Source organism: Lotus japonicus, chromosome 6 (genome assembly GCF_012489685.1).
Source record: "Lotus japonicus ecotype B-129 chromosome 6, LjGifu_v1.2".
In the NCBI taxonomy this organism is placed as follows: Eukaryota; Viridiplantae; Streptophyta; class Magnoliopsida; order Fabales; family Fabaceae; genus Lotus; species Lotus japonicus.
Window position 1 is genome coordinate 48,878,093 of NC_080046.1, and position 22,129 is coordinate 48,900,221.

Consider the following 22,129-nt stretch of genomic DNA (forward strand, 5'->3'; position numbering starts at 1 on the left):
AGGAAAGTTGGTAACTCTTAAAGAAGATGAAGTAGAAGACATAATTTGGGAGGAATTTGAGAAGCCTGATGCTCCATGCACTGACTACTACAAGTCCTTTCTTGTAGAATGCAATGGTAGTCTCTTGTCGGTATTTGAATGTGCTTTTGGAAATTGGGTCCGAGTTTTTAAGTTGAATGAGTCCAAAAAGATATGGAGGAGAGTTGAAAATCTTGGAAATCATATGTTGTTTGTTGGTAAACAATCATTTTCCGCAGTGGCCAACATCCCTGGAATGGAAAATAAAATATATTTTCCAAAAATTCATGATAAAAACATTGTATTTTATTCATTAGAAACAAAATGCTTCCATACATTTGAAAGTACTAAAGTGGTGGATTTTCATATGAGTGAACAATTTAATAGCAGTTGGATACAGCCAAGATGGGAGACACTTTGATGAAGAACGCTTGGGTTGAGCTTTCAAAATCTCTTGGAGGGAGAAGTGTATTGCAGTTGCAGGGTTTCTTTTGATATTTTGGGGATTGTCATGGAGGGTGATTTGATCTAGTGGACTTTGGTTTCGTGTGCGCTTTAATTCACTTGCATTTGATTCTAGGCGTAGTATATGGACCGTTTGGTAATTCATTTTTTTTGTTTTTTTCTCTATGTACTGGGTGTGGGGAACCGATTGTGTATGTAAGTTGTGATTGGTACCAACAATTTATTTGGAATACTTTCAATTTTCATTTGATGCTCCACTTAGTATACTATGTTATGTGCCAAACATTTTTCTAGCCCCTTTCTGGGCTCTGTGGTTTAACTAAGAATTAATTTTATATTTATGCTAATGGTTGAAAATTGGAGATGAATCGTTGTAGGAATTTTTCCAATTGTCCGAAAATGTGGGTTTAAAGGAACCTTAGTCTAACTGTATGATCTTAGCATTTTTTTTTAAAGACTTAAAAGCATTTGTTGCCCCTGATGTTTCATGATTGTGCAACTGACACCCCTCATTTATTTTTGTCAATGTTTGTACCCCCAATGTTATTGAAAAGTGTAACGAGTACCCCTCCGTCACTTTGACGTTAAAAATTAACGGAAGGGGCTGATGTGGCTTTTATTTTTATTTTTTTTGGAGTTGCCACGTGGAAATAACTTTAAAATTTGAAAAAATAGGAGAAGGAGATTCGAACCCAAGCTCTGTAAGTGGCAAAACCGCACTTTACCAATTAAGCTACATAGAGAATTGATTTATTTAGTAACACAATTTTATTTATATCATTAACCCTCCTTCCCCCTCTCTCCTTCTCTTCATCTTTCACCCCCAATTTCTGGTAAAACTCCCTTTGAGTGGTTACCGATTGGGTTTCTAGGAAAGGGGTGGGGTGGGGTGGGTTGCGGTGGTGGTTGGAGGTGAGTGGGTTTCTGGTTTTTGGGGTGGGGGTGGGGTGGGATGCGGTGGTGGCCGATTGGGTGATGGCGGCGGAGTAAAGCGGCGCGACGGTGAGGCTGGGGATTGGGTTTCCAATATGGGGGCGGGGGTCGATTTGCGGTTGTGGGTTGCAGTAGGGATGAAGTGAGGTTGGGTGTGGTGGGTTTGGGGTTCGGGTGAGTTGTGGTTTGCTGGTGTGGGTGGTTCTGGGTTGCGGCGGGGATGAGGTGAGGCTGGGTGTGGGTTCGATGGTATTGGGGTGTGTTCTGGATGAAGATGAGATGAATATATGAAAAGTCTGTTTGAGAAGGTTTGATTTTGCAGAAAAATGGGATCTCTGGGTTTGTTTCTGAGTTCGATTTCTGGATTTTGTTTCCAGATCTGAGAAGAGAAGCACAAATTGATGGAGCTTTGGAGGATCACTTCAAGAGAAGGTTGTGCCCTGGTTCTTCACTGTATCCGCTTGGGTATTCTGGTTCAAAATCAATCCCTTTTGAGTTTTGTAATTTGGCTTCACTCAGGTTAAATTACTGGCTGGTACCATTGTTACTATTTTTCATATGCAATAAACATCGCTGCTTTCAAATTCCACATTCTGAATCTGCAACCAGCAACCCTTTCTTCTCTGCAGTTTGAATCTCCGCACAGGTACCTCGCATTTCAACTCTCATTCTCTTGAACAGAGATCAAATCACGCTTCAACTTGTTGCAATTCTCTGATGGTTTCTGTTTTCAATTCGTTCGAATCAATCATGCTTTCGATTTTGATATTTTACACTCAGAGTTAGAGATAAACTTGCAATGTTAAGTTCTTTCAGAATTCACATTCAACTAGTTAGCTAATCAGAGTTTTTTTGTATTTGCTTTCTTGTTTCGGTTTGATTCGTAGGAAAATGGAGAGACTCAAAAAGATGAAGGGAATGAAATAGTGGGAAGTATTTGGGTTTATGTTTATTACATTTTGATGAATAAACATGATATAAATAAATCTTTGTTCATAATATTACTAATTGTTTGTGTAGCTTAACTGGTAAAGTGTGTGTTTTGCCACTTTCATGTCTTGGGTTCGAATCTCCCCCACCCCTTTTTAAGTTTCTGATTTTTATTTAATGACGTGTCATTTGAGGAAATAAAAGAAAAATAAAAAGAAAAGCCACGTCAGCCCCTCCGTTAGTTTTTTAACGTCAATTTGACGGAGGGGCATTCGCTATACTTTCTCAGAACATTGAGGGTACAAACGTTGACAAAATTAGAAGAAGGGTGTCATTTGCACGCCCCTAAAACATCAGGGGCACAAAATGCATTTAAGCCTTTTTTAAACTAATCTTAGCATTGTTAAGCAAAAGCTACGGTTGTATTTACTACTTTCCATTTACATTATTTACTGCTTTCGCGGGACTGCTCGACGAGTTCAAAGAAGATGGGGTGGTCGACAACGTTGTTGAGTGAGGATGAAGAGGAGGACTCATCGTCGGTGACGGCGTTGCTGCTGTGCTTGGCGGTTCCAAGTTCCTACAAGTTCAAGAATGGTGACAGGCCAGAGATGATGAAATCTTCCCAAGTGGCATCATCTAAACCCATGGCCCTCAACCACCAAATCGTCCCTCGAGTCATCCCATTTCTTCACCAAATGGTTCAGCAGTATGGTGAGCAAGTTCAAAGATACAAATCAATACAATTATATGTATAGTAATAGCAGTATGGTGATATATGCTTTGATATACGTATAACTCTTATTGTTTTAATTTGTTTTGATGAATTTTGCATAGGAAATGTTTCATTCTTTTGGTTTGGAAAAACTCCATGTCTACTAATAAGGGATGTAGAGCTTGTGAGGTTTTCTTTTTTTTTTTGGGATAAGCTTGTGAGGTTTATTTTAACAAATAAAAATGGTCACTTCATCAAAAGCCACCACGTAACCCCCTAGTGAATCTTCTGCAACTTGGTGTGACAAACTTGGAGGGTGAAAACTGGAGTAGACGCCGAAAACTAGTAGCATCTGCTTTTGTTCTTGAAAAGCTTAAGGTACAACTCAACAAACATGACTAATAACATGTTTAGTTTCACGTTGAAATGTTACAGAATCCATTCAGGTCAGAAGCTACAAGTCTAAGATTCTGTGCAAATAGTGAAATAAGTTTAGAAAGCCTTTAATAGTTGATTTTGAAGCTAAAATTGATTTTGGAAAGAAGTTTCTATAAGTAGCTTATGGATGCTAGAATTAATTCTGAAGTAAGAGAAGTTACTCCAAACATATTAACTAAACCTTTTTTATTCATGTAGCTGAATAAAAAAGGACATCATAATGTTAATAAATTATGTCTAACAACATACCATTTAATTCCAAATTCTTGTCATACCAATATCAATTATCAAAGTTGCAAGTCAACTTAATTTAGGTACCAATGTTTCTTAGAAAGTAATATATATTGTTAATACAAAAAATAGGCAATGGTACCAGCAATTTCAACCAGTTGTTGCAGCCTGATACAGAGGTGGCAGGAACTAGTGAAACCTCAGGGATCATGTGAAGTAGATGTTTTCCAAGAATTGAGTGTTCTCAGTGGTGATGTTATTGCTCGAACAGCCTTTGGAAGCAGCTACCAAGAGGGACAGAAGATATTTAAGCTGCAGCATGAACAAGCATTGTTGATGATGGAAGCCTATTTCTGCACATATATCCCCGGTTTCAGGTGCAATTTTTTGTAATAATTACAATTTTTAATTTTTTACTTGTTTTGTTTTGACCTTCATATACATCAAACTCAACTTTTCTAATTGAATTCATGTCTTCCAACTAAGCTCTCTCTCTCTCTCACACACACACACACATTTTGTTGTGCCCTCAGGTTCATACCAACTAGGAAGAACAAGAGGAGATACCAAATATACAATCAAATTAATGCTATGTTGTGAGAAATGATCCAGAGGAAAGAGGAGGCAATGAGAACAGGAGTGTTGGAAACACATGATCTATTAAGCCTGCTATTGAAGTGCAAAGAAGAAGAAAACATAGATTCTCTAACAATTAATGAAGTGATTGAGGAATGCAAGTTATTCTACTTTGCTGGCCAAGAGACCACAACCAACCTGCTTACATGGACCATGATTGTTTTATCTATGCATCCAAATTGGCAGGACAAGGCCAGAGCAGAAGTATTTGAGATTTGTGGTAAAAGAACTCCTGATCTTGAAGTCATAAATCGCCTTAAAATCGTAAGTAGAAAATCATAGAGCACAAGGGCCTATTTATTTTAACTTGAAAAAAGAGTGATATTAAGATCCGTTTGGATACTGACTATACAACACTTATTGGAGCTTATGAAAAGTACTGAATAAACTCCAATAAGTGTTTTTGGCTCTACATCCAAACAGGCTCTAAGTTGTAAATTAACATGAATGGTTGATTTTAATTGTAGGTGTCAATGGTGATTCATGAAGTCCTAAGATTGTACCCACCTTTGACATATATGCAGAGGTACACACAGTGTGAAACCAAGGTAGGAGGCTTATCCATCCCAGCTGGTGTTGAGCTCTATATACCATTTATGCTTCTTCATTATGATACAAGGTATTGGGACAACCCAGAAGAGTTTGATCCAGAGAGGTTCTCTAAAGGGGTTTCCAAAGCTTCCCATGATCAAGTTGCTTTCTATCCATTTGGCTGGGGTCCCAGAATCTGCCTTGGCCAAAATTTAGCCATCATAGAAACAAAGATGGTGCTTGCTATGATTCTCCAACATTTCTCATTTCAGCTTTCACCTTCTTATGCTCATGCTCCTCGAAATCGTGTTACTCTTAAGCCACAACATGGAGCTCCAATCATTCTCCACTGTATCTAAATCTAAAATGTGGGTTTTTATGTAAATGTTTTATATTTCTTTGGATTGCTACTGTCCTCCTTATGTGTGACATTTTTCCTTTTTAGTATAATTAAGTACTTCAGTAACAATGTTACATTCTCATTAGACAAGAATGCTGTAAATAAAATTAACAGAATACAATACTATTTTGTTTGCTCAAATGTCAGGTTTACCCTGTCATTTATAAGTACCTCATTAGCCGTATCACTACTCGTGACAATGTGGGACTTAACAGAGTTCAATTAAAGCAAAAAATGTAGAGCTTTCAATGCAGGCAAGGAAGGTCCTAATTGAAGTGTGTGATTCAATAATAATAATAATGATGGTACTAACAAATGGAAGATTGCATCAAATTACAACAAAGGCTTCACAGTCAAAGCAGCTTTCAACATGCAGATAAATGAAAGATTTATGAAATTAATTAATGACATGGAGAGATGTGTATAAAATCAGAAGAATGTGGAGACAAAAAGAGTGGAAAGGGCGAAAATGAAAGTCGGCAGGGAAAATGCTTGAATGCCTGAAGCTCCATTTTTGTTTCCAGAAGTACCGACAGCAGCTTCATCAGAAGAAGGGCTTGGACCACCTGCATAATTTTGTTTTTAAAAAAAATCAAGTACTTAAGATTAGTTAGAACTATAATATAAGCATATGACTAGGCATAATAATATGTATAGAATTCCAATGACATACCGGAAGAAGGTGCATTTGAAGGACTGGTTGCTGATCCTCCTGGTGCCAAACCTTCATTATTTTACAAAACAACAAAATTAAGACAACAGCAGTTTCAATCTGGGAAGTGGAAACTCTTTTGCATTCAGAATAAATAAAGGAATGCCAAAAAAGGAGTTACTGAAAAATAAAACTGATGCAAAGTTTACTTGGTGACATACCTTCACTTGATGGAGGCAAGGACACAGGGACTCCAATAACTGTGACACAATGAAAAACAAAACAAAGTTGAGACAATCTTCAATACACATATGGCAATAATTTTCTTGGCTTAACATTACACTAATCATGGATAGAATTGTCACAAAAAAATCATGGACAGAACATATCTAATAATTGGCCTTTGGATTTTTAATGCATATTTATTAAAATTTCTTTCAGATTTTTTACCATCTTAGTACAACATTAATCTACCAAAAAAGTAATCAACACTATACTAACGATTAAGTAGAAATTACACACATTTGATGCACTAACTTAGCAGGAAATAAAAGAGGGTAGTATGAATAAAATTGAAGGGAATGAATTGGAGTTGTTGTCATGGTTATTCAGGGTCCTACCAACACCAATTTGTTGCTCTGGTTTGTTTATTATTGGCGGTGGATAGGGTAGTTCTTTGTGTAAATGAGCATGTGCAGTATACCGCAAAACAAGCTACCTCGGAGGTGGAAATTTAAAACATTTGTCTAGAAATAAATGTTGAAGAAGCAAAAAGGTAAATTGAATATTAATCAAGCATAAATAAGTCTTGTGTAATTTAACAATTATTGTTTACACTAAGTTTATGCGTTTGGTTATTGTGATTTTGAATAATCGAACTTTCAACCTAAAGATTCAAACAGCCAATTTAACCAACACAACCAACGTAGTAAGTTTAGGTGTAATAATTATTAAACGTTATAGAAAAGACTAAATTAAAGAATTGTAGTAATTTTTTATTTTAGAGATTAACAAATCATAATCTTTAAAGCTCTGTACCTATTAGACCTTAAGAAACTATTTTATAATTGTCAACTTGCAATTCATACATGATTATTTTGTAATTGTCAACATCACCATTCTTTAATTAAAACTAGATTTGATTCTTAATATTTAGTGATTCATGATGGTGCCCTTTACTGGCTAATATAGGCATATAGCTAAATCCCTCTTCACCTGAATGCTGAAACAACTAGTTATTAGTAGTGTGGTACTTATACTGGCATAAGATTCATGCCTTTCCATGATCTACAAGTTCAAACAAAGTTATAACAAGTTTCCAACATAAAACTACACTAATATAACTATCATTTGGAAGATAAATTATAATGAGAAAAAACAAGAAAACAAAATATATATGATGTGTTCTGAAATTAGAACAAAAGGGGTTTAAGGTGTTGTAGAGATTTACCAGAGCAGGTGCTAACAGGGGGTGTATCCACACCACAAACTGAAGGAAGCTTGATAGCTTTGTTCAGATTAATCTTGATGCCAACAAAATCAGGCTTTCCCAGCAGCTGACACAAGCAGATAGGATTGCTTTCTATCAACCCTGCAAACTCAGGGCAGCACCCTTTGTCTGGTTTTGTCAGATTGCTCCCAGCTTCCACAAATGTCAAGCAATCTGACACATTTGTCAGTGCTGTGAAGCAGTCAACGCCTGCCGGAGACGGTGCTGAAGCGGATTCCGGTGCCAGAGATTGAGCACTCATGCCATGACATGCCAGTGCAAGGACTAATGCAGCAAATGCAACCACTCTGGTGGTGGTGGTGGTGATGGTGGCCATTTGGTTGTTTTGATCTGTTTTGATACTCTTAGCTATGTGATTTATATGCTGCAGATCAAGGATTCAAATTTCAAGGTAAAGTGTGAACAAATAGGTAAGTTGAAATTAAATAGTAGGTGTTGATATAGAAAGAGTGGTTTTCTAACTTTTGGTGGCTGAATTTAATGAACTTTAACATCTAACTAACTCAATGTGCAATTTCTCTTTCTCTCTCTTGGGGTTGCAACTTCTACCTCTGGAAATTAAAGTCCTTCACTATTTGATCCCAAACTTGGGTGGGTGAGTGGCTTGAAGAGTAATTTCTAGTACTATTTTTGTTCAATGTGTTTTCTTGGTTTCTAGATTAGATAGTGATTAAATGTTAGATTAGGAATCATGGTTTAAGTTCTAAAGCATAATATATCTATCAACACACATATTCTAAGATAATTTGTATGTAATTTTGTCCAATTCATATCTCGTGTTATTAAAGTGAATGTGTTTTTGACCAACTTGTACTTCTAAGTGTTTCATTTCTTGCTGGCGTAGATACTTATGTGTTTCATTTCAAGTTTATGTGTTAAATCAGAATAATTATATCTTTACACCTTATCTTTCAGGTGTGGGGAGGTGGAAGAAGAGAGAGATAGAAAGAAAAGAGAGAGAAAATAAAAATGTGATAGTTGATTTAATTGATAAAAAAGAGATAAATAGATAGAAATTAAGGTAGAAAAAGAGTGAAGATGTGTGTATATATCATAACTCGTTAAATCCAGAGTGTTGTGGTTCGATAGCTATGAATGCTCTCATCCCTTAGATTAGAACAAACAAATTAAACTAAACTGTGAAGACTGCCCCTCTCTGAGATAAAAAAAGAAGTTGAACTATGCATATTTATTATGTCACATGTGCTTACAAAATTATTTTACTACATGCTATTCTTGAATCTGAAAAAATAATTTGAAAATGTGCTGGATATAGTTAATGCAATGTAATGTCGCTGACACCGCCACTCATAAAAATTTGGCACCATTACCTAGAGGCTAGAGCTAGAGTGCAATGTTTCACAGTCGGTTTTGTTTATGAGTATGTTGTCAAATATGGCAATGAGAAAGCTTACAGAGTGCTCACACTACCTTTCATGCCCTTGTTGGTGATCTTGAAAGACTTTCAGATATTCATGCATAGTTGCATACCATGACAATGTTTGGTATTAGAACTGTTTTGGGATTTTTTAAATGTGGTATATATAGCATAAATAAAATGAAGCTACTAGGATAGGAACACACATTTGTGAAAGAAGGTTCAAAAATTTATTTGTACATCATAGATAGAAATATTATTTTTTCTATGAGAAGAAAAAATTATACATATATAATTTTTTTTTTACAAGGAAGGGGAGACCCAAGCAAAAAGCTAACCAACACCACTAGAACTAGTGCCAATATCTCTAGCAAGGAGAGAATGACATTATAGAATTATCAAACTATTAGTTTTGTCGAAAAAAATAGAATTATCAAACTACTCTCGTCTATTGATAAATTTATAAACAGTTCATTCAACATTTATTTTAATTGAAGGTATTTTTTAAATCATGGATTATATTTTTGAAAATTTTCTCTTTGACTAAATATGAGAATACATTTTTATTAGAAAATAAAATAAATTATTTTCAAATTATTTTAATGGCAATGAAATATACTTTATAATTTTTTCATAATTTATTTTTAAACTTGCTTGATCTCAGTTTTAATCCCATAGTTTTGACTATGAGCAATTTCAGTCTCCCTAATAATTTTCGAGATAATTAAGCCCTCCACTTTTAAAATTAAGTAAATTCCTTAAATCATTATTTTCTATTCAAACTTTTTAAGGTTTATGATAATTGGAGATGTAAGGGTTTAAAAATAAAAAATTAGCAAAATTTGATAAACTTTGAAGGATATTAGAATTTAAAAATAAAAATTGATTATTTTTTTATTTTATTTTATTTTGTGAAATATTTAATATTTTACTTGGTGAGTTTTGACTTTAAAGTGGAAAGTTTGTTTAAATTATTCAAAATGAGAATTTAAAAATTTTTCAGTGTAACAAAAATAATGAGGGGCTAAAATCAGACATTAACTTCAATATAGTTAACTGAAAGTGCAGTTAAGGAAGAAAAAAATATTTTGTTGGGTACACCCTCCGGTCACATGTATACATTAATTAAATGAATGAACTTAAAATGTCTTTTTTGCTTATATATGTGACCGGAGAGTGTACCACCTTAAGAAACCCTCCATGTTGGGAACCTAACATTCAACTTTAGCAGCATGATGAAGATGGGAGAAATAAGCATCACTGCATTCTATCATGTATATGTGGCCCCTCAGGAATGTTGTCCACAAGTTTTGCAGGTGGGTTTGGTTTTGGGGTAACATTTGATTTTTGGTCTTTTTTCTCTTCTTGGAAGTTGGAAATTGATGGCTTGAGAGAAGTAGAAAGCATTTATGATTCTATCCCATTCTGGGACTTGAATAAACTTTGCCCATTTTGTTCATGAACATCACATGTTCAGTAATTTATGTGGTGATCTGTATATCTGTCCTACCTGCATGTTTTTATTATTTTGTTATTTATTTGTTCATTGATTGGAATATAAACAACTGCTTCTATTCATTCTGTAAACAATTCGATAATGAAAAGCCATATGAGCTATTGGCAAATCGCATTAATTGTCCACTCTAACTGATATATTAAAGTGATAATGAATGTATTATTTGTGTAACTTGGGTCTTTATAACAAATGTTGAAGAGTGAGAGATTGAAAAAAAAATCATATAAAAAAAGTGCTAAGCAGCTAGCTACTTCTAAAGGTCAATTGGTTTGAAAGAATTGATCAGCAAAGTAATTGTCCGTTTTGGCAATACATTCAATATAAAACTATTAAAAATATAATTTAACCATCTAAATTTTATTCCCAAAAATATATGATTGGTCAGAATCTGTCAATTTGTCTTTGATTCCATTCGTTAATTCAAGTACCAATATATACCATTGTTTGTACACCAAACTAAAAGTAAAAGATTTCCTTGTACCTGCTAGCAAAGCCAGCTTTAACATACTAGTTCGTATACATCTTCAGCCTGATTAAAGAACAGAAGCTTAAAGCATAAAATACAAGAAAAGAGAAAAGAGAAAAGGGAAAAAAGTCAAAACAACAAATATAAAAACAAAAAACAAAACCAGAGCTTCAAAAGTATGATACTGTATCACCCAGAACTGGCAAGAGCTGATTGCAATACATCTTCAAGATACTTCTCAGCGGCAGCATACTGCCTTTTCTTATCCTCAATTGCTAAGACCGCCAAAGCTTTATCCTGAACAATCACACCCGGCAGAAATATTGAATATACATAGCTCATTTCTATAATGATCCAGAACTATAACACAAACAGAAAGCATGAGAAACATGAAATACCGGAGGCAAATCTTGGTAGCTCCTTAGAGTCTCAAGGATGGGCATAGTTTTCTTCTCCAGATCCTTTCTATGCTCAGCCATTTCGACCAAAACCCTATGGCTAACCTCTGGGGTATAACCTGCATGATTGAGCACCGCCTGCGCCAAATATCATTCAGCTTTTCAAGGATCAGAATTCAGAAGTATGAAAAAACAAAATACAATAGCAATTTGCTAATGACTAATGAGTGTTAAATCCAGTTTTTCTGGTGTTGCTGCACTATAATATGTTCTGAGCCAAAGAATAGAGGTAAATACGTAATATTTGTTTGTTTAATACTTTAATTGCGGTTATCTTCTGTAATTTCAGAACACTATCATGTTTCAAATGTTATTTTGTCCATGATAGAACCAGAGAAAACGAGAAAAGGAGAGAGAGAGAAGAGAGAGAAACTGTAACAGAATCTGAAACTGAATTTCTATTTTCATTATGCTGAATATTACAATAGTGAGTAGATGACTTATATAGAGTGCTGGTAGCTTGCTCTTCAAGCTAACTATTCAGTTATCAAATCCTAACTGAATCCTAACTAATAACAGCTGTCATTACAGCTGTATCCAGCTGTCGATATTTACATATCCCTATTCTACCCTTATACACTTATACACCCCCACAAACTGAAGGTGGTTGCACAAACTTGTGTTTGTCAAGCACATTCAGTTTGTCCCTTAGAAACTGAAACCGAGTGGGGGGTAGGGCCTTTGTAAAGATGTCAGCTTTCTGATGCTCTGAAGAGATGTGTTGAACCACAAGTTGCTTTGCCTGAACCCTTTCTCTTACAAAAAAAATGTCCATTTCCATGTGTTTAGTTCTGGAATGAAGAATGGGATTATGTGTGAGCAACACTGTACTCATGTTGTCACAGAGAATCAGAGGTGTTTGAAATGGAAGATGCAACTCAGTAAGGAGAGACTGGACCCATAAAAGTTCTGCTGTGGTGTTGGCCAAGCTCCTATATTCTGCCTCAGTGCTGGATCTTGCTACTAAAGTCTGCTTTTTAGCTGTCCAAGAGATGAGATTGGGACCAAGGAAGACACATGATCCAGATGTAGACCTCCTATCATCTGGATCAGCCCCCCAATCTGCATCACAGAATGCAACAAGAGGAAGAGGTTTGCTGAGAGAACAAGGTTGCAGAACAACCCCATGAGAGATAGTCCCTTTGAGATATCTTAAGATTCTCTTTACTGCCTTCCAGTGCTCTTCATGTGGCTGAGCTAAAAACTGACACACTTTGTTCACAGAAAAAGCAATTTCTGGCCTGGTAATTGTTGCATACTGAAGAGCCCCCACAATACTTCGATACAAGGTTGGATCAGACATGAGAGTGCCACCATGTCTTGAGAGTTTAAGACCATGCTGCATAGGAGTTGAAAAACTAGCTGCATCACTCATCCCAGCATTGTCCAGCAGATCAGTAATGTATTTGGTTTGATTAAGCAACAAAGTGCCATTAGACAAGTGGGAAACCTGCACTCCAAGAAAGTAATCCAGCTGGCCAAGTTGCTTGAGGGCAAAAGTAGAGTGAAGTTTGTCAATAAGTTGCTGAATTTGAGGCATAGAAGCCCCTGTGATGATTATGTCATCTACATAGATGAGCATGTAAATACAACCCTGAGAAGTGTTATATGTGAACAAAGATGGGTCACATTTACTTGCAGTAAAACCAAAGTGAAGAAGAGCCTCCTTCAGCTTTTGAAACCAGGCCCTAGGAGCATGTTTAAGTCCATAAAGAGCTTTGTGTAACTTACACACTAGAGCCTTATTCCCTTGTTCAAATCCAGGTGGCTGAGACATATACACTTCCTCTTCTAGTACACCATTCAAAAATGCATTATTTACATCCAATTGCTGAATAGGCCATCCTTGAGAGATTGCCAATGAGAGAATGAGACGAATTGTGATGGGCTTGACCACTGGTGAGAAGGTTTCTGAATAATCAAAACCATGAACTTGACTATAGCCCTTAGCTACCAACCTAGCCTTGTACTTGTTAACTGAACCATCCTGATTTTCCTTTATTCTGAAGATCCATTTGCAGCCCACTGGTTTTCTATGTGGTGGAAGAGGCAATAGGGACCATGTACCATTATGCATGAGAGCATCATACTCCTCTTGCATAGCCTTAAACCATTTCTGATCCCCCAAAGCTTGTTTAACTGATGTAGGCTCAGCCTGAGTAAGAAGAAGTGTAGGCTGGAGCCTTGGCTTGACAATACCAGATTTAGCTCTAGTTTGCATTGGATGAGTATTTGCAGGAACAATTGCAACTGATGTGGGAACAGACTCTCCACAGAGAGGAGCCTCTGAAGGTGCTGGAGAACTAGGCTGTTGTGAAGAATCTGAGGAAATAAGACTCACTGGCTGTGCAACAGTGGCTGACTGGCCTGATTGAGCACTTGCTGCTGGCTGAGAGATAGAATGCTCTTGTACAGAAGGTGCTGGAGCTTCCTGAGGTTGAAAAATAGGCACTGCAGGTGGCTGATCTGCAGGCAATCCTCTAGAAATAAGAGGAATATGAGATACTGGATTGCACAGATCATCTGAGGTACAAGGAAAGCTTGCTGTGTGAAACAGTTCCTCATAGGGAAATCTATGTTCATGAAACAATACATCCCTTGAAACATATATTCTTCCTGTAGAATCTAGGCATTTGTAACCTTTGTGACTAGATGAATAGCCAATGAACACACATTCTTTAGAATGAAGAGACAATTTATTAGAGTTATAGGGTCTAAGATAAGGAAAACAAGCTGAACCAAAGATTTTGAGGCTTCTATAATCTGGAAGTTTGCCATAAAGTTTGGAGAAGGGACTGTGTCCTTGAAGAGTAGCAGTAGGCATCCTATTTATTAGATAAGTGGCAGCTAAGAAGGCATGATCCCAATATTCAAGAGGAATTTTAGCATGGGAAAGAAGAGTAAGACCAGTCTCTACAATATGCCTATGTTTCCTTTCCACACTACCATTTTGATGGTGTGTGTGAGGACATGTTAACCTGTGAACAACTCCCAGATTTGTAAAATGAGAGATTAAGGGTTTAAACTCCCCTCCTCCATCAGTTTGAACACTTTTGAGTTTGTGACCAAACTGAAGTTCAACCATGGATTGAAAATTAAGAAAAGTAGCACATGTATCTGATTTTCTTTTCAAAGGAAAAATCCAGGTAAAGCGAGTGAATGCATCAACACAAGTAAGAAAGTAATAAAATCCACAAGATGACTCTTTGGAGGAAGGCCCCTAAAGGTCTGCAAAAACTAATTCAAAAGGAGTAGAGTAAGTGGTAGAAGACAAAGAAGAAGGCAATCTATGAGATTTGCCTAAGCAACAAGCTTTGCAAAATGAAAATATGCTTTTATTGCTGGGAATTGGTATATTATAATGAGATAAAGCAAGTTTGAGTACATCATGATGGGGATGACCCATTCTATAGTGCCACAAATCATACAAAGAAATATTGCTACTGCTACTACTATCAACAACATCAGCGTGAGTGTTGGATTGTGTAAAAGAAGACAAAGAAGGTAAACTACTACTGGTAGCAAAAACTGCTTTATTGACCCTAGGCTGTGAGACAAGAGCAGCCTGGTGATGCCGAAAGGAAAGTGCTGAAGAAGACTGGCTTGAGGACAAAGAAGCTCGAGTGAGAGGTCCATCAAAGGAGTAGAGACCATCTTCACCCACACGTCCTGTGAGAAGAAGCTCAGAGGTGTCCTGATTACGAACACAACAGTAAGTAGCATGAAAGGAAAAATACACATTGTTATCCCTAGCAAACCTACTAACAGAAACAAGATTCTTTGTAATGGAAGGAACTAACAACAGTTTATTAAGAATAAGAACAGCTTTAGGGTTAAAAATTGAGGGAAGAGAAGCTGAACCTATGGATTGAATAGGCAATCCTTGACCATTGCCCATGTAAATCTGTTCTGAGGAGCTCACTGGACTGTTATCAACAAACACAGCAGGGTTATTGGTGACATGGTGAGTAGCACCAGAGTCAGGAAACCACTGTATTGCTGCTACAGCTGCAGTAGGAGAAGGACCCTGAGAAGGAACAGTAGCAAGCATTGCTTGTGGTGGTGCTTGAGGTGGTGCAGTAGGAGGAGTAAAACCTCTGGGAATAGCTCCTGCCTGTTGTTGTGGTCTGGCAGAAAATTGAGAGCCCCAAGTACCATGTACAGTAGGAGGTGCACACCAAGGACCAAAAGGATTGTGCATTCCAGCTCCAAGACCAGTATAGGGACCAAAACCTCCATATTGAGCATTAGGAAATCCCAGATTTCCTCCAGAGAACCCTAAATTGAGTCCAGAAAATCCCAAATTTGCTCCAGGAAACCCTAAATTCGTGTAGGGACCAAAACCCCCAAATTGAGCATTAGGAAACCCTAAATTCCCAAATTGAGCTCCAGAAAACCCTAAATTGGGTGCAGTAGTCGAATTTCCAAAATTGGATTGACCAATAGCACCATTCGAACCATTCGATGCTGTCGCAGGCTTCGACCAGCAAGAACTAACATCATGACCAAACTTGTGACAAAACGTACACTGGAGAGTGTTGCGACCTCTCCCGCGACCGCGTCCACGGCCATAGCTACCTCCATAGTTGCCATTGATGCTTCCTCCATTGTCGCGATCGTGCTCATCACTCTGCACCGCAGATTGTGACGCTGAAGGTGGTTGCCACGGAGACGATGGAGAAGGATTGGCCACCGATGGTGGTTGCGACACTGGTGCAGGAATCTGAGAAGGAACTTGGGTAAGAAAAACAGATGCAGTGGAATCTGCATGCTGCTTCTTCTTCATGCGCTCAAAGCGTGCTTCATGAGCAATCACCATGGCCTCAACTTCAGAGATGGTGAAAAAGGTGTCACGACTGTAAATCACAGTCATCAACGCACTATACTCATCTGGAAGTCCATCAAAGATGGCTTCAAGATGATCACGAAACAGAACTGGCTCACCAATCGAAGTCAGTGTATTGACAATAGTCTTGATTCGCTTGAGATACTCTGTAGCAGTCTTTGTTCCTTTTGTGATTGTCTTCAATTCAGAGCGCAGTTGAGTAGATTGAGCCTTGGAATGTGCGTTGAAGAAAGTATGAATTTCCTCCCAGATCTGCCATGAATGTCGACACTGAACCACTGTAGGAAGAAGAGAAGCAGATAGTGTTGAGAGCAACCAAGTAAACAAAGTAGAATCTTGTTGCTCCCATTCAGAGTATGCTGAATTCACTGTTTCTGTCAATCGATCTTCCTCAGTCAAGAACTGTTCTGGAATTTGCAGTGGATCTTGAATGAATTTCTGCAATTTGTGAGCCCTAATCACTCCTTCAACCAGTTGTTTCCAGGAGTAGAAATTCGTGTCATCAAGCTTGATGACAGCATGAGTCAAAGCTTTCTCATGCAAAGAAGAAGATGAGGGAAGCGTAGAAGAAGAAGATGAGGGAAGCGTTGAAGATGAAGCTTCTGCCATTGAACCTAAGCTCTGATACCATGATAGAACCAGAGAAAACGAGAAAAGGAGAGAGAGAGAAGAGAGAGAAACTGTAACAGAATCTGAAACTGAATTTCTATTTTCATTATGCTGAATATTACAATAGTGAGTAGATGACTTATATAGAGTGCTGGTAGCTTGCTCTTCAAGCTAACTATTCAGTTATCAAATCCTAACTGAATCCTAACTAATAACAGCTGTCATTACAGCTGTATCCAGCTGTCGATATTTACATATCCCTATTCTACCCTTATACACTTATAGTCCAATCACAGCTGAAGCTAAGGGTATGCTTCAATGCAAGGTTTTGGAGGAAAAGATAAATCCAAGTAAAACAACCATTCTTGAATTAAAAGAGTAATATAGTGTTGATAAAAAATGAACGATATTAGGAGAATGAGTTTCATGATAATCTATCATTCAAGTCCTTTCATTCTAAAAAATTAGAGATAATTTCTTGAAATGAAAATTCTACATCCAAACGCATTCTCAAGGTGGAGCAGAAACAGCAGATTTAACTGAACCATCTATGTCTGCAAGCATGCTCATACCCAAATTTGTAATGATTTTCATCTTGAGTGGTTATGTGCTGTACATACTGTACATATCTATCTTAATACTAGGATGAGTGACTTTAACAAATTATTTAAATATGCAGTTAGAAGAGATGTAAATATTGATTGTGATGTCTGCTTTAGGCTCAGATAAACATGAATCTAGTACAAGAATAGAAATTATATTCTATCAAGTTAAAATAGTAGTATTCAAGTGACTGCTGTTTTTTGTGTTCAATTATCTTGCTAGAGTAAAGATATATCAGAAAGTTTTATACTGAACAGTTAAAGCTTTATAGGTACAGATGTACAAACAGTTCATAAATTTGTGAAAGCTGTTGCACAATTTAGAGCTTCAGCATAAAAATAGAAGTCATACATAATGCTCAAAACCTTCATTTCTTGCATAACTTTGGTTACCTTCATTTCTTGCATAACTCTATTACAATCCGAATTAAAATTAGATGAGGTTGGTTCCCTAAACGGTAAAAGCGCATAAGGATTATAACAAGAATAACATCAGTTTTTCCATTCTTCTTATGCGAAGAACAGAGGCATGAAGACAAGGTGTTTTTGGCAGAACAGGATTCTCCTATGAAATTCAAATCACTTCACCTACATAGAAGAAAGGAGTACCCAAGGTGCTAATTTGGCATGTAACTTGGAAACAGCATAGCAGGCATAGGTGTTATGAAAACTAAGAAGTATGAGGATTTCCCCTTCAGATGCTACAAGAGAGTAACCACTCTTTTTGCTGATCAGAATTGGTCATCGGGCTGTGTGCATAATTTCTTAATTACGGCAGCCAGTTCTGATTTATAAATTTTTTAACCCCAACTTGTAAGATATTACGTGTGAAAAGTCAAGAACAATATTTACTTGAAAAAATGCACAGCCCTCTGGGTAAGTGACAACAATGGTTCAAGTTCAGCCCAACATTTCACTCCTTGCAATTCCCCCCACCCCCCCCACCCCAAAAAAAAGAACAGGTCTTTACTTTTTCGCAAAAAAAAGAAGACATTCGCAGTTAGTGAAAAAAAAAGAATTGGAAGTGGGAGAACAAAGATTCACAGAATAAGTAAAACTGAAACTTCTAATAGTGGTCCACAACCACAACTGCATCTGCTTTTAGTGGTCTCCACAGCTGCAATATCAAGGACTGTGACATAACCGCAGCTGCAACTTAAAACCTTGATAATGTGTTCCAACAGTTTCACATTAAGTTAAGTTCTCCCGTTCAAAACCAATTACAATTTAGAAGCATTTTAAACAACCCTGACATCTTGAAATGTAACTAAGTTTAGCTTTATAAATTATAACATTAAAATTTAGTAGAACTTTAATTTGGTCAACCTGCATGCATCTCAATCCAGGCTATGTATAACTTTGTTTACATTTTCTTTCATGAGAATGACAGCTCCCTTAACTAAAGAACACAGTAGAGGAAAAAGATAATAGCAGCAGAGATTTGGAGGCTGAGTGAGCATGTAAGAAAGGTGTGTGGTCAGCATATTGTGGGTTTGATTTGTAACAGCCAGCTCATGTGGCAGGTAGAGACAGAGGGCGGAATTGGGTAGTGGGAATGGCATGATAAGAGACAAGTATCTAGTCATTGAGTGAGAATTTGGAGCCTTTGGGCAAGGAATTTTGCAAAAACCCTCAAAGTTTTGCAGTGTTCTATGGGACTTTGTTTATGTGTGATAGAGCTGAACCTGTGGTTCTGATCTATAATTGAGGTTTATCCCTATTAAACACAACAAACAAATGATGATGCAGTGCAGTATGGGGTAAATAGTAAGCATATATTAAGGGCATGGACCTATGGTTCACATTGCTAAAGCAAAAATAGTGTTAAAAGTTAAGACTACATAAGTATAAAACATTTGCAGTGTTTAGTTTCTTTGTATTCAAGTTACTTAAGGGCCAGGATTAGATGTACTCTGAGCGGCGGGGTATAGTTTAGAATAAGAGCTAAGGTATTCTGTACTATATTATACAAAGGAGTTTTATGGCTTTAACAGAGGATAGGGTACTCTAGTCTTAATAAAAGAAATTTTACTTAAGAGATTGGTCAATGAAATTATTCTTAGTTGATAAATCCAAACAAGATGAATTGTCAAATCATGGGTAAGAAACTGTTAATATTCTTCAGCATACATAGAGAAAATACAGTTTTTCAGATTCATTGATTGTTCTATTACATTCACTCACTCTACCTGTTACTCCCAAATCACATCTCAACTTTAGAACTAATTTAAGTACCCCCGTGTGCCAAAAAAAAAGATTCTGTACCTTGAAGTTGGCACATTGTTGCATGTACTGCCTTTCTTTTGCAGCCATCACTTGTAAATTTGTGTTCCAACTTTCCATCTGCGCCTCACACGGCGGTACCTCATCTTCCAATTGGGCAAGTGTCCTGCATAAAAATTAAGCAAAGTTAACCAAGAACAAAACAGCATCTTATGCAAAAAAAAGCTAAGATATTCCATACACCTCAACCATAAACAAATTGAAAATAAACCTACACTTCCAAAATTACACAAAACTTCATTTCGGGGGAAGGAAGTTAACCTTTTCAAATAAGTTAGCCTGGCAATAGCCTTTCTAGTATAATCAAGAAGAAGCTTAGAATCCTTTTGCACTTTAGCCCTTTTCTCCTCCACACCAGTCTTCCTCAGCGAAATATCGCCCATCGCCACAAGAAAGCTAAACAAACACAGCTTTCAAGGTTCAGAATCTAACACAGCAATGAAAACCAAACAAATAAATATACATAAAAATGGTGAAGTAAAATCGAAACTCGAAACCCACCTGCTGAGTTCAGTATCCCTAATATTCAACAAGTTAGCCACATTTGCAAGAACTTGCGCCGACGAAACCACATTGGACGGCAAGCTCTCTTGGGCCAATCCCACATTCTCCAGAATCTCTCTAATCCTAGCAGCTACAACAACAACAACAAACAACACAAAATCAAATCAAAATTCAAAGGCAAAATCATGAAGGAAATGGTGCATATTTGTGAACCCTAACCTTGGGATCGATACTCGGAGGCTTTGGTGCGGAAATCGCGAGCGACGAGGCGCGCGGCTTCGTCTTTGGCTTTGGAGAGGGTAAAGAGATGGTGGAGGTGGGAGACGCTGCGAGGAGTGTACTCGAATTCCGGGACGGGTTTGCCGGCGAGTTCGAAGGTTTTGGCGAGCCATTCCTTCACTTCTCCGACACCAGATGCTTCGGTTGCCGTCGCCGCCGCATCTTGATCGGACATTGATGCGCTCCGAAATGGAAACAATCACAGTGTTGCTGTGAAGCAAAGGAAGATAGGGATCATGCACAGATCAATGGAGATAGCATGCTTTGTACTCGAAGAAGGTTGAAGATGGATTTGAATGTGTTCAGTGACAAAATTGAAATTAAGTTTTTTAAAATAGATTTTTTTAAATACACTAAACAAAATTGGGTATGAAATAATCATTGTTCTTGTTTAAAAAAAAAAAAACCATTGTTCTTAAATAGTTCTATTCGTGAGTTAGATTATTATGAATCCTGAATTTCTTATGTAGATGAAGATAAAAGGACATTTTTAATAAAAAATAAGAGGCATTCAAGTTTGATATCGTAACGCGAAGTAGCAATACGGGTCAACCTGCCCCGCCTCATTTTCAACCAACCTAAAGCTGGCTGAATCAATTTTGTGCCATAGAATGTGAGTTGGAGAAGTAAACTCATTTCCTTTAGTGGTGAGTTGGCTCACTAGTAAGTAAAAGTAAAAAAAAAAACAATATGACATATGAATATTTAAAAAACATTTTTTTTCTAAGTTGGGACAGACGAGTTAGTCCATCAAAACTCGCCAAAAAATATTTGAAAAAATTAAGTTGGCTTGTGGGTTGGTGAGTTAAGTGGGACGGCGAGCTAGCGAGTTGAATTGTCTAGCCCACCGTGCCCTATCCAATGGGTTAAACGGTTGGCTCGGCGAATCAAACTCACATTGTCACTCTTATTCACATTGGGTCATATTCAGGTCTATATTATTAAAAAGTTTCTCACATCAACCAACACCTTACTCTAAACATGCATTAATATGTATATTTGATATTCAGGTCTAAATTTGTATATTTGTTTTTAATAATAAGATTTAATATTTTTTTTCCTTTTACAATAAGTAATGTTTATTTTTTCCTTAATCTTTTTTTAATTTGATTTAAGTCACTCATTTTATTTTTAGAAATTTGACTCTATTAAGTGTTGTAGTTAGATGTGTCAAAATGAGCTAGGTCTGATGGGCCAGCCCAAATAGCCTAGCCAAAAGCATGGGTTGGGCTACTAAAATTCAATATTTTATATTTGGCCCAATTCAACTCGAAATTTAGCCAGCTTAATGCGGGTTCGCCCTGCCAACCCGTTGGTTTGATTTATTATTTTCCCTTATTTAATTTATTTTTGTTAGGAATTATAAACATGTTAAAAATACATATAAAAATAAAAAAGATGAGAGAAATATCAAAATATTTATTAGTTTTTTATATTTTTGTTTTCATGTATTAAAAAAATGAAATTTTCACCTTAATTTTAAAAAATAAGTATTTTTTTTTAAATGGCTTGTTTGGCCCACAACTCCTGGAGGTCTAGGTTGGTAAAGTAGTAGCTCGCATCAATTTTAGCCCAGTCCAACCTGACTCGATAATGTGTTGGCCCGTTGCTGATCGACTCGGAATGATAACCCTAATTGAGATAACTAATGTGAGTACTTTCCGGCATGTATAAGTGAGTTGACATGGTTCTACACGTATTTTGTGTAATGTTAAAATGTACATTGAAA

The 22,129-nt window shown here is 36.9% G+C and overlaps 3 protein-coding genes and 1 pseudogene across 3 annotated transcripts; 1 reads left to right on the top strand and 3 right to left on the bottom strand.

Moving 5' to 3' along the window:
* Nucleotides 1–2,784: 2,784 nt before the first annotated feature.
* LOC130724583 (cytochrome P450 CYP72A616-like) lies at nt 2,785–5,407 on the top strand (annotated as a pseudogene).
* A 152-nt stretch (nt 5,408–5,559) lies between these two features.
* On the bottom strand, nt 5,560–7,994 carry LOC130724582 (non-specific lipid transfer protein GPI-anchored 12-like). The gene is made up of 4 exons (XM_057575854.1): nt 7,400–7,994; nt 6,171–6,209; nt 5,971–6,021; nt 5,560–5,863 (listed from the first exon to the last, which is right to left on the bottom strand). Exons 1-4 carry the CDS (start codon nt 7,773–7,775, stop codon nt 5,727–5,729), a joined length of 603 nt encoding a protein of 200 aa, XP_057431837.1. The 5' UTR covers nt 7,776–7,994; the 3' UTR covers nt 5,560–5,726.
* Nucleotides 7,995–10,727: 2,733 nt separating this feature from the next.
* On the bottom strand, nt 10,728–20,774 carry LOC130723232 (AUGMIN subunit 1). The gene is made up of 6 exons (XM_057574202.1): nt 20,341–20,774; nt 20,119–20,251; nt 19,879–20,013; nt 19,600–19,723; nt 11,218–11,355; nt 10,728–11,116 (listed from the first exon to the last, which is right to left on the bottom strand). The coding sequence occupies exons 1-6, from the start codon at nt 20,573–20,575 to the stop codon at nt 11,009–11,011; spliced, it is 873 nt and encodes a 290-aa protein (XP_057430185.1). The 5' UTR covers nt 20,576–20,774; the 3' UTR covers nt 10,728–11,008.
* Nucleotides 14,831–18,245, bottom strand: LOC130723231 (uncharacterized). The gene is made up of 2 exons (XM_057574201.1): nt 15,139–18,245; nt 14,831–14,971 (listed from the first exon to the last, which is right to left on the bottom strand). Exons 1-2 carry the CDS (start codon nt 16,730–16,732, stop codon nt 14,961–14,963), a joined length of 1,605 nt encoding a protein of 534 aa, XP_057430184.1. The 5' UTR covers nt 16,733–18,245; the 3' UTR covers nt 14,831–14,960.
* Nucleotides 20,775–22,129: the final 1,355 nt, after the last annotated feature.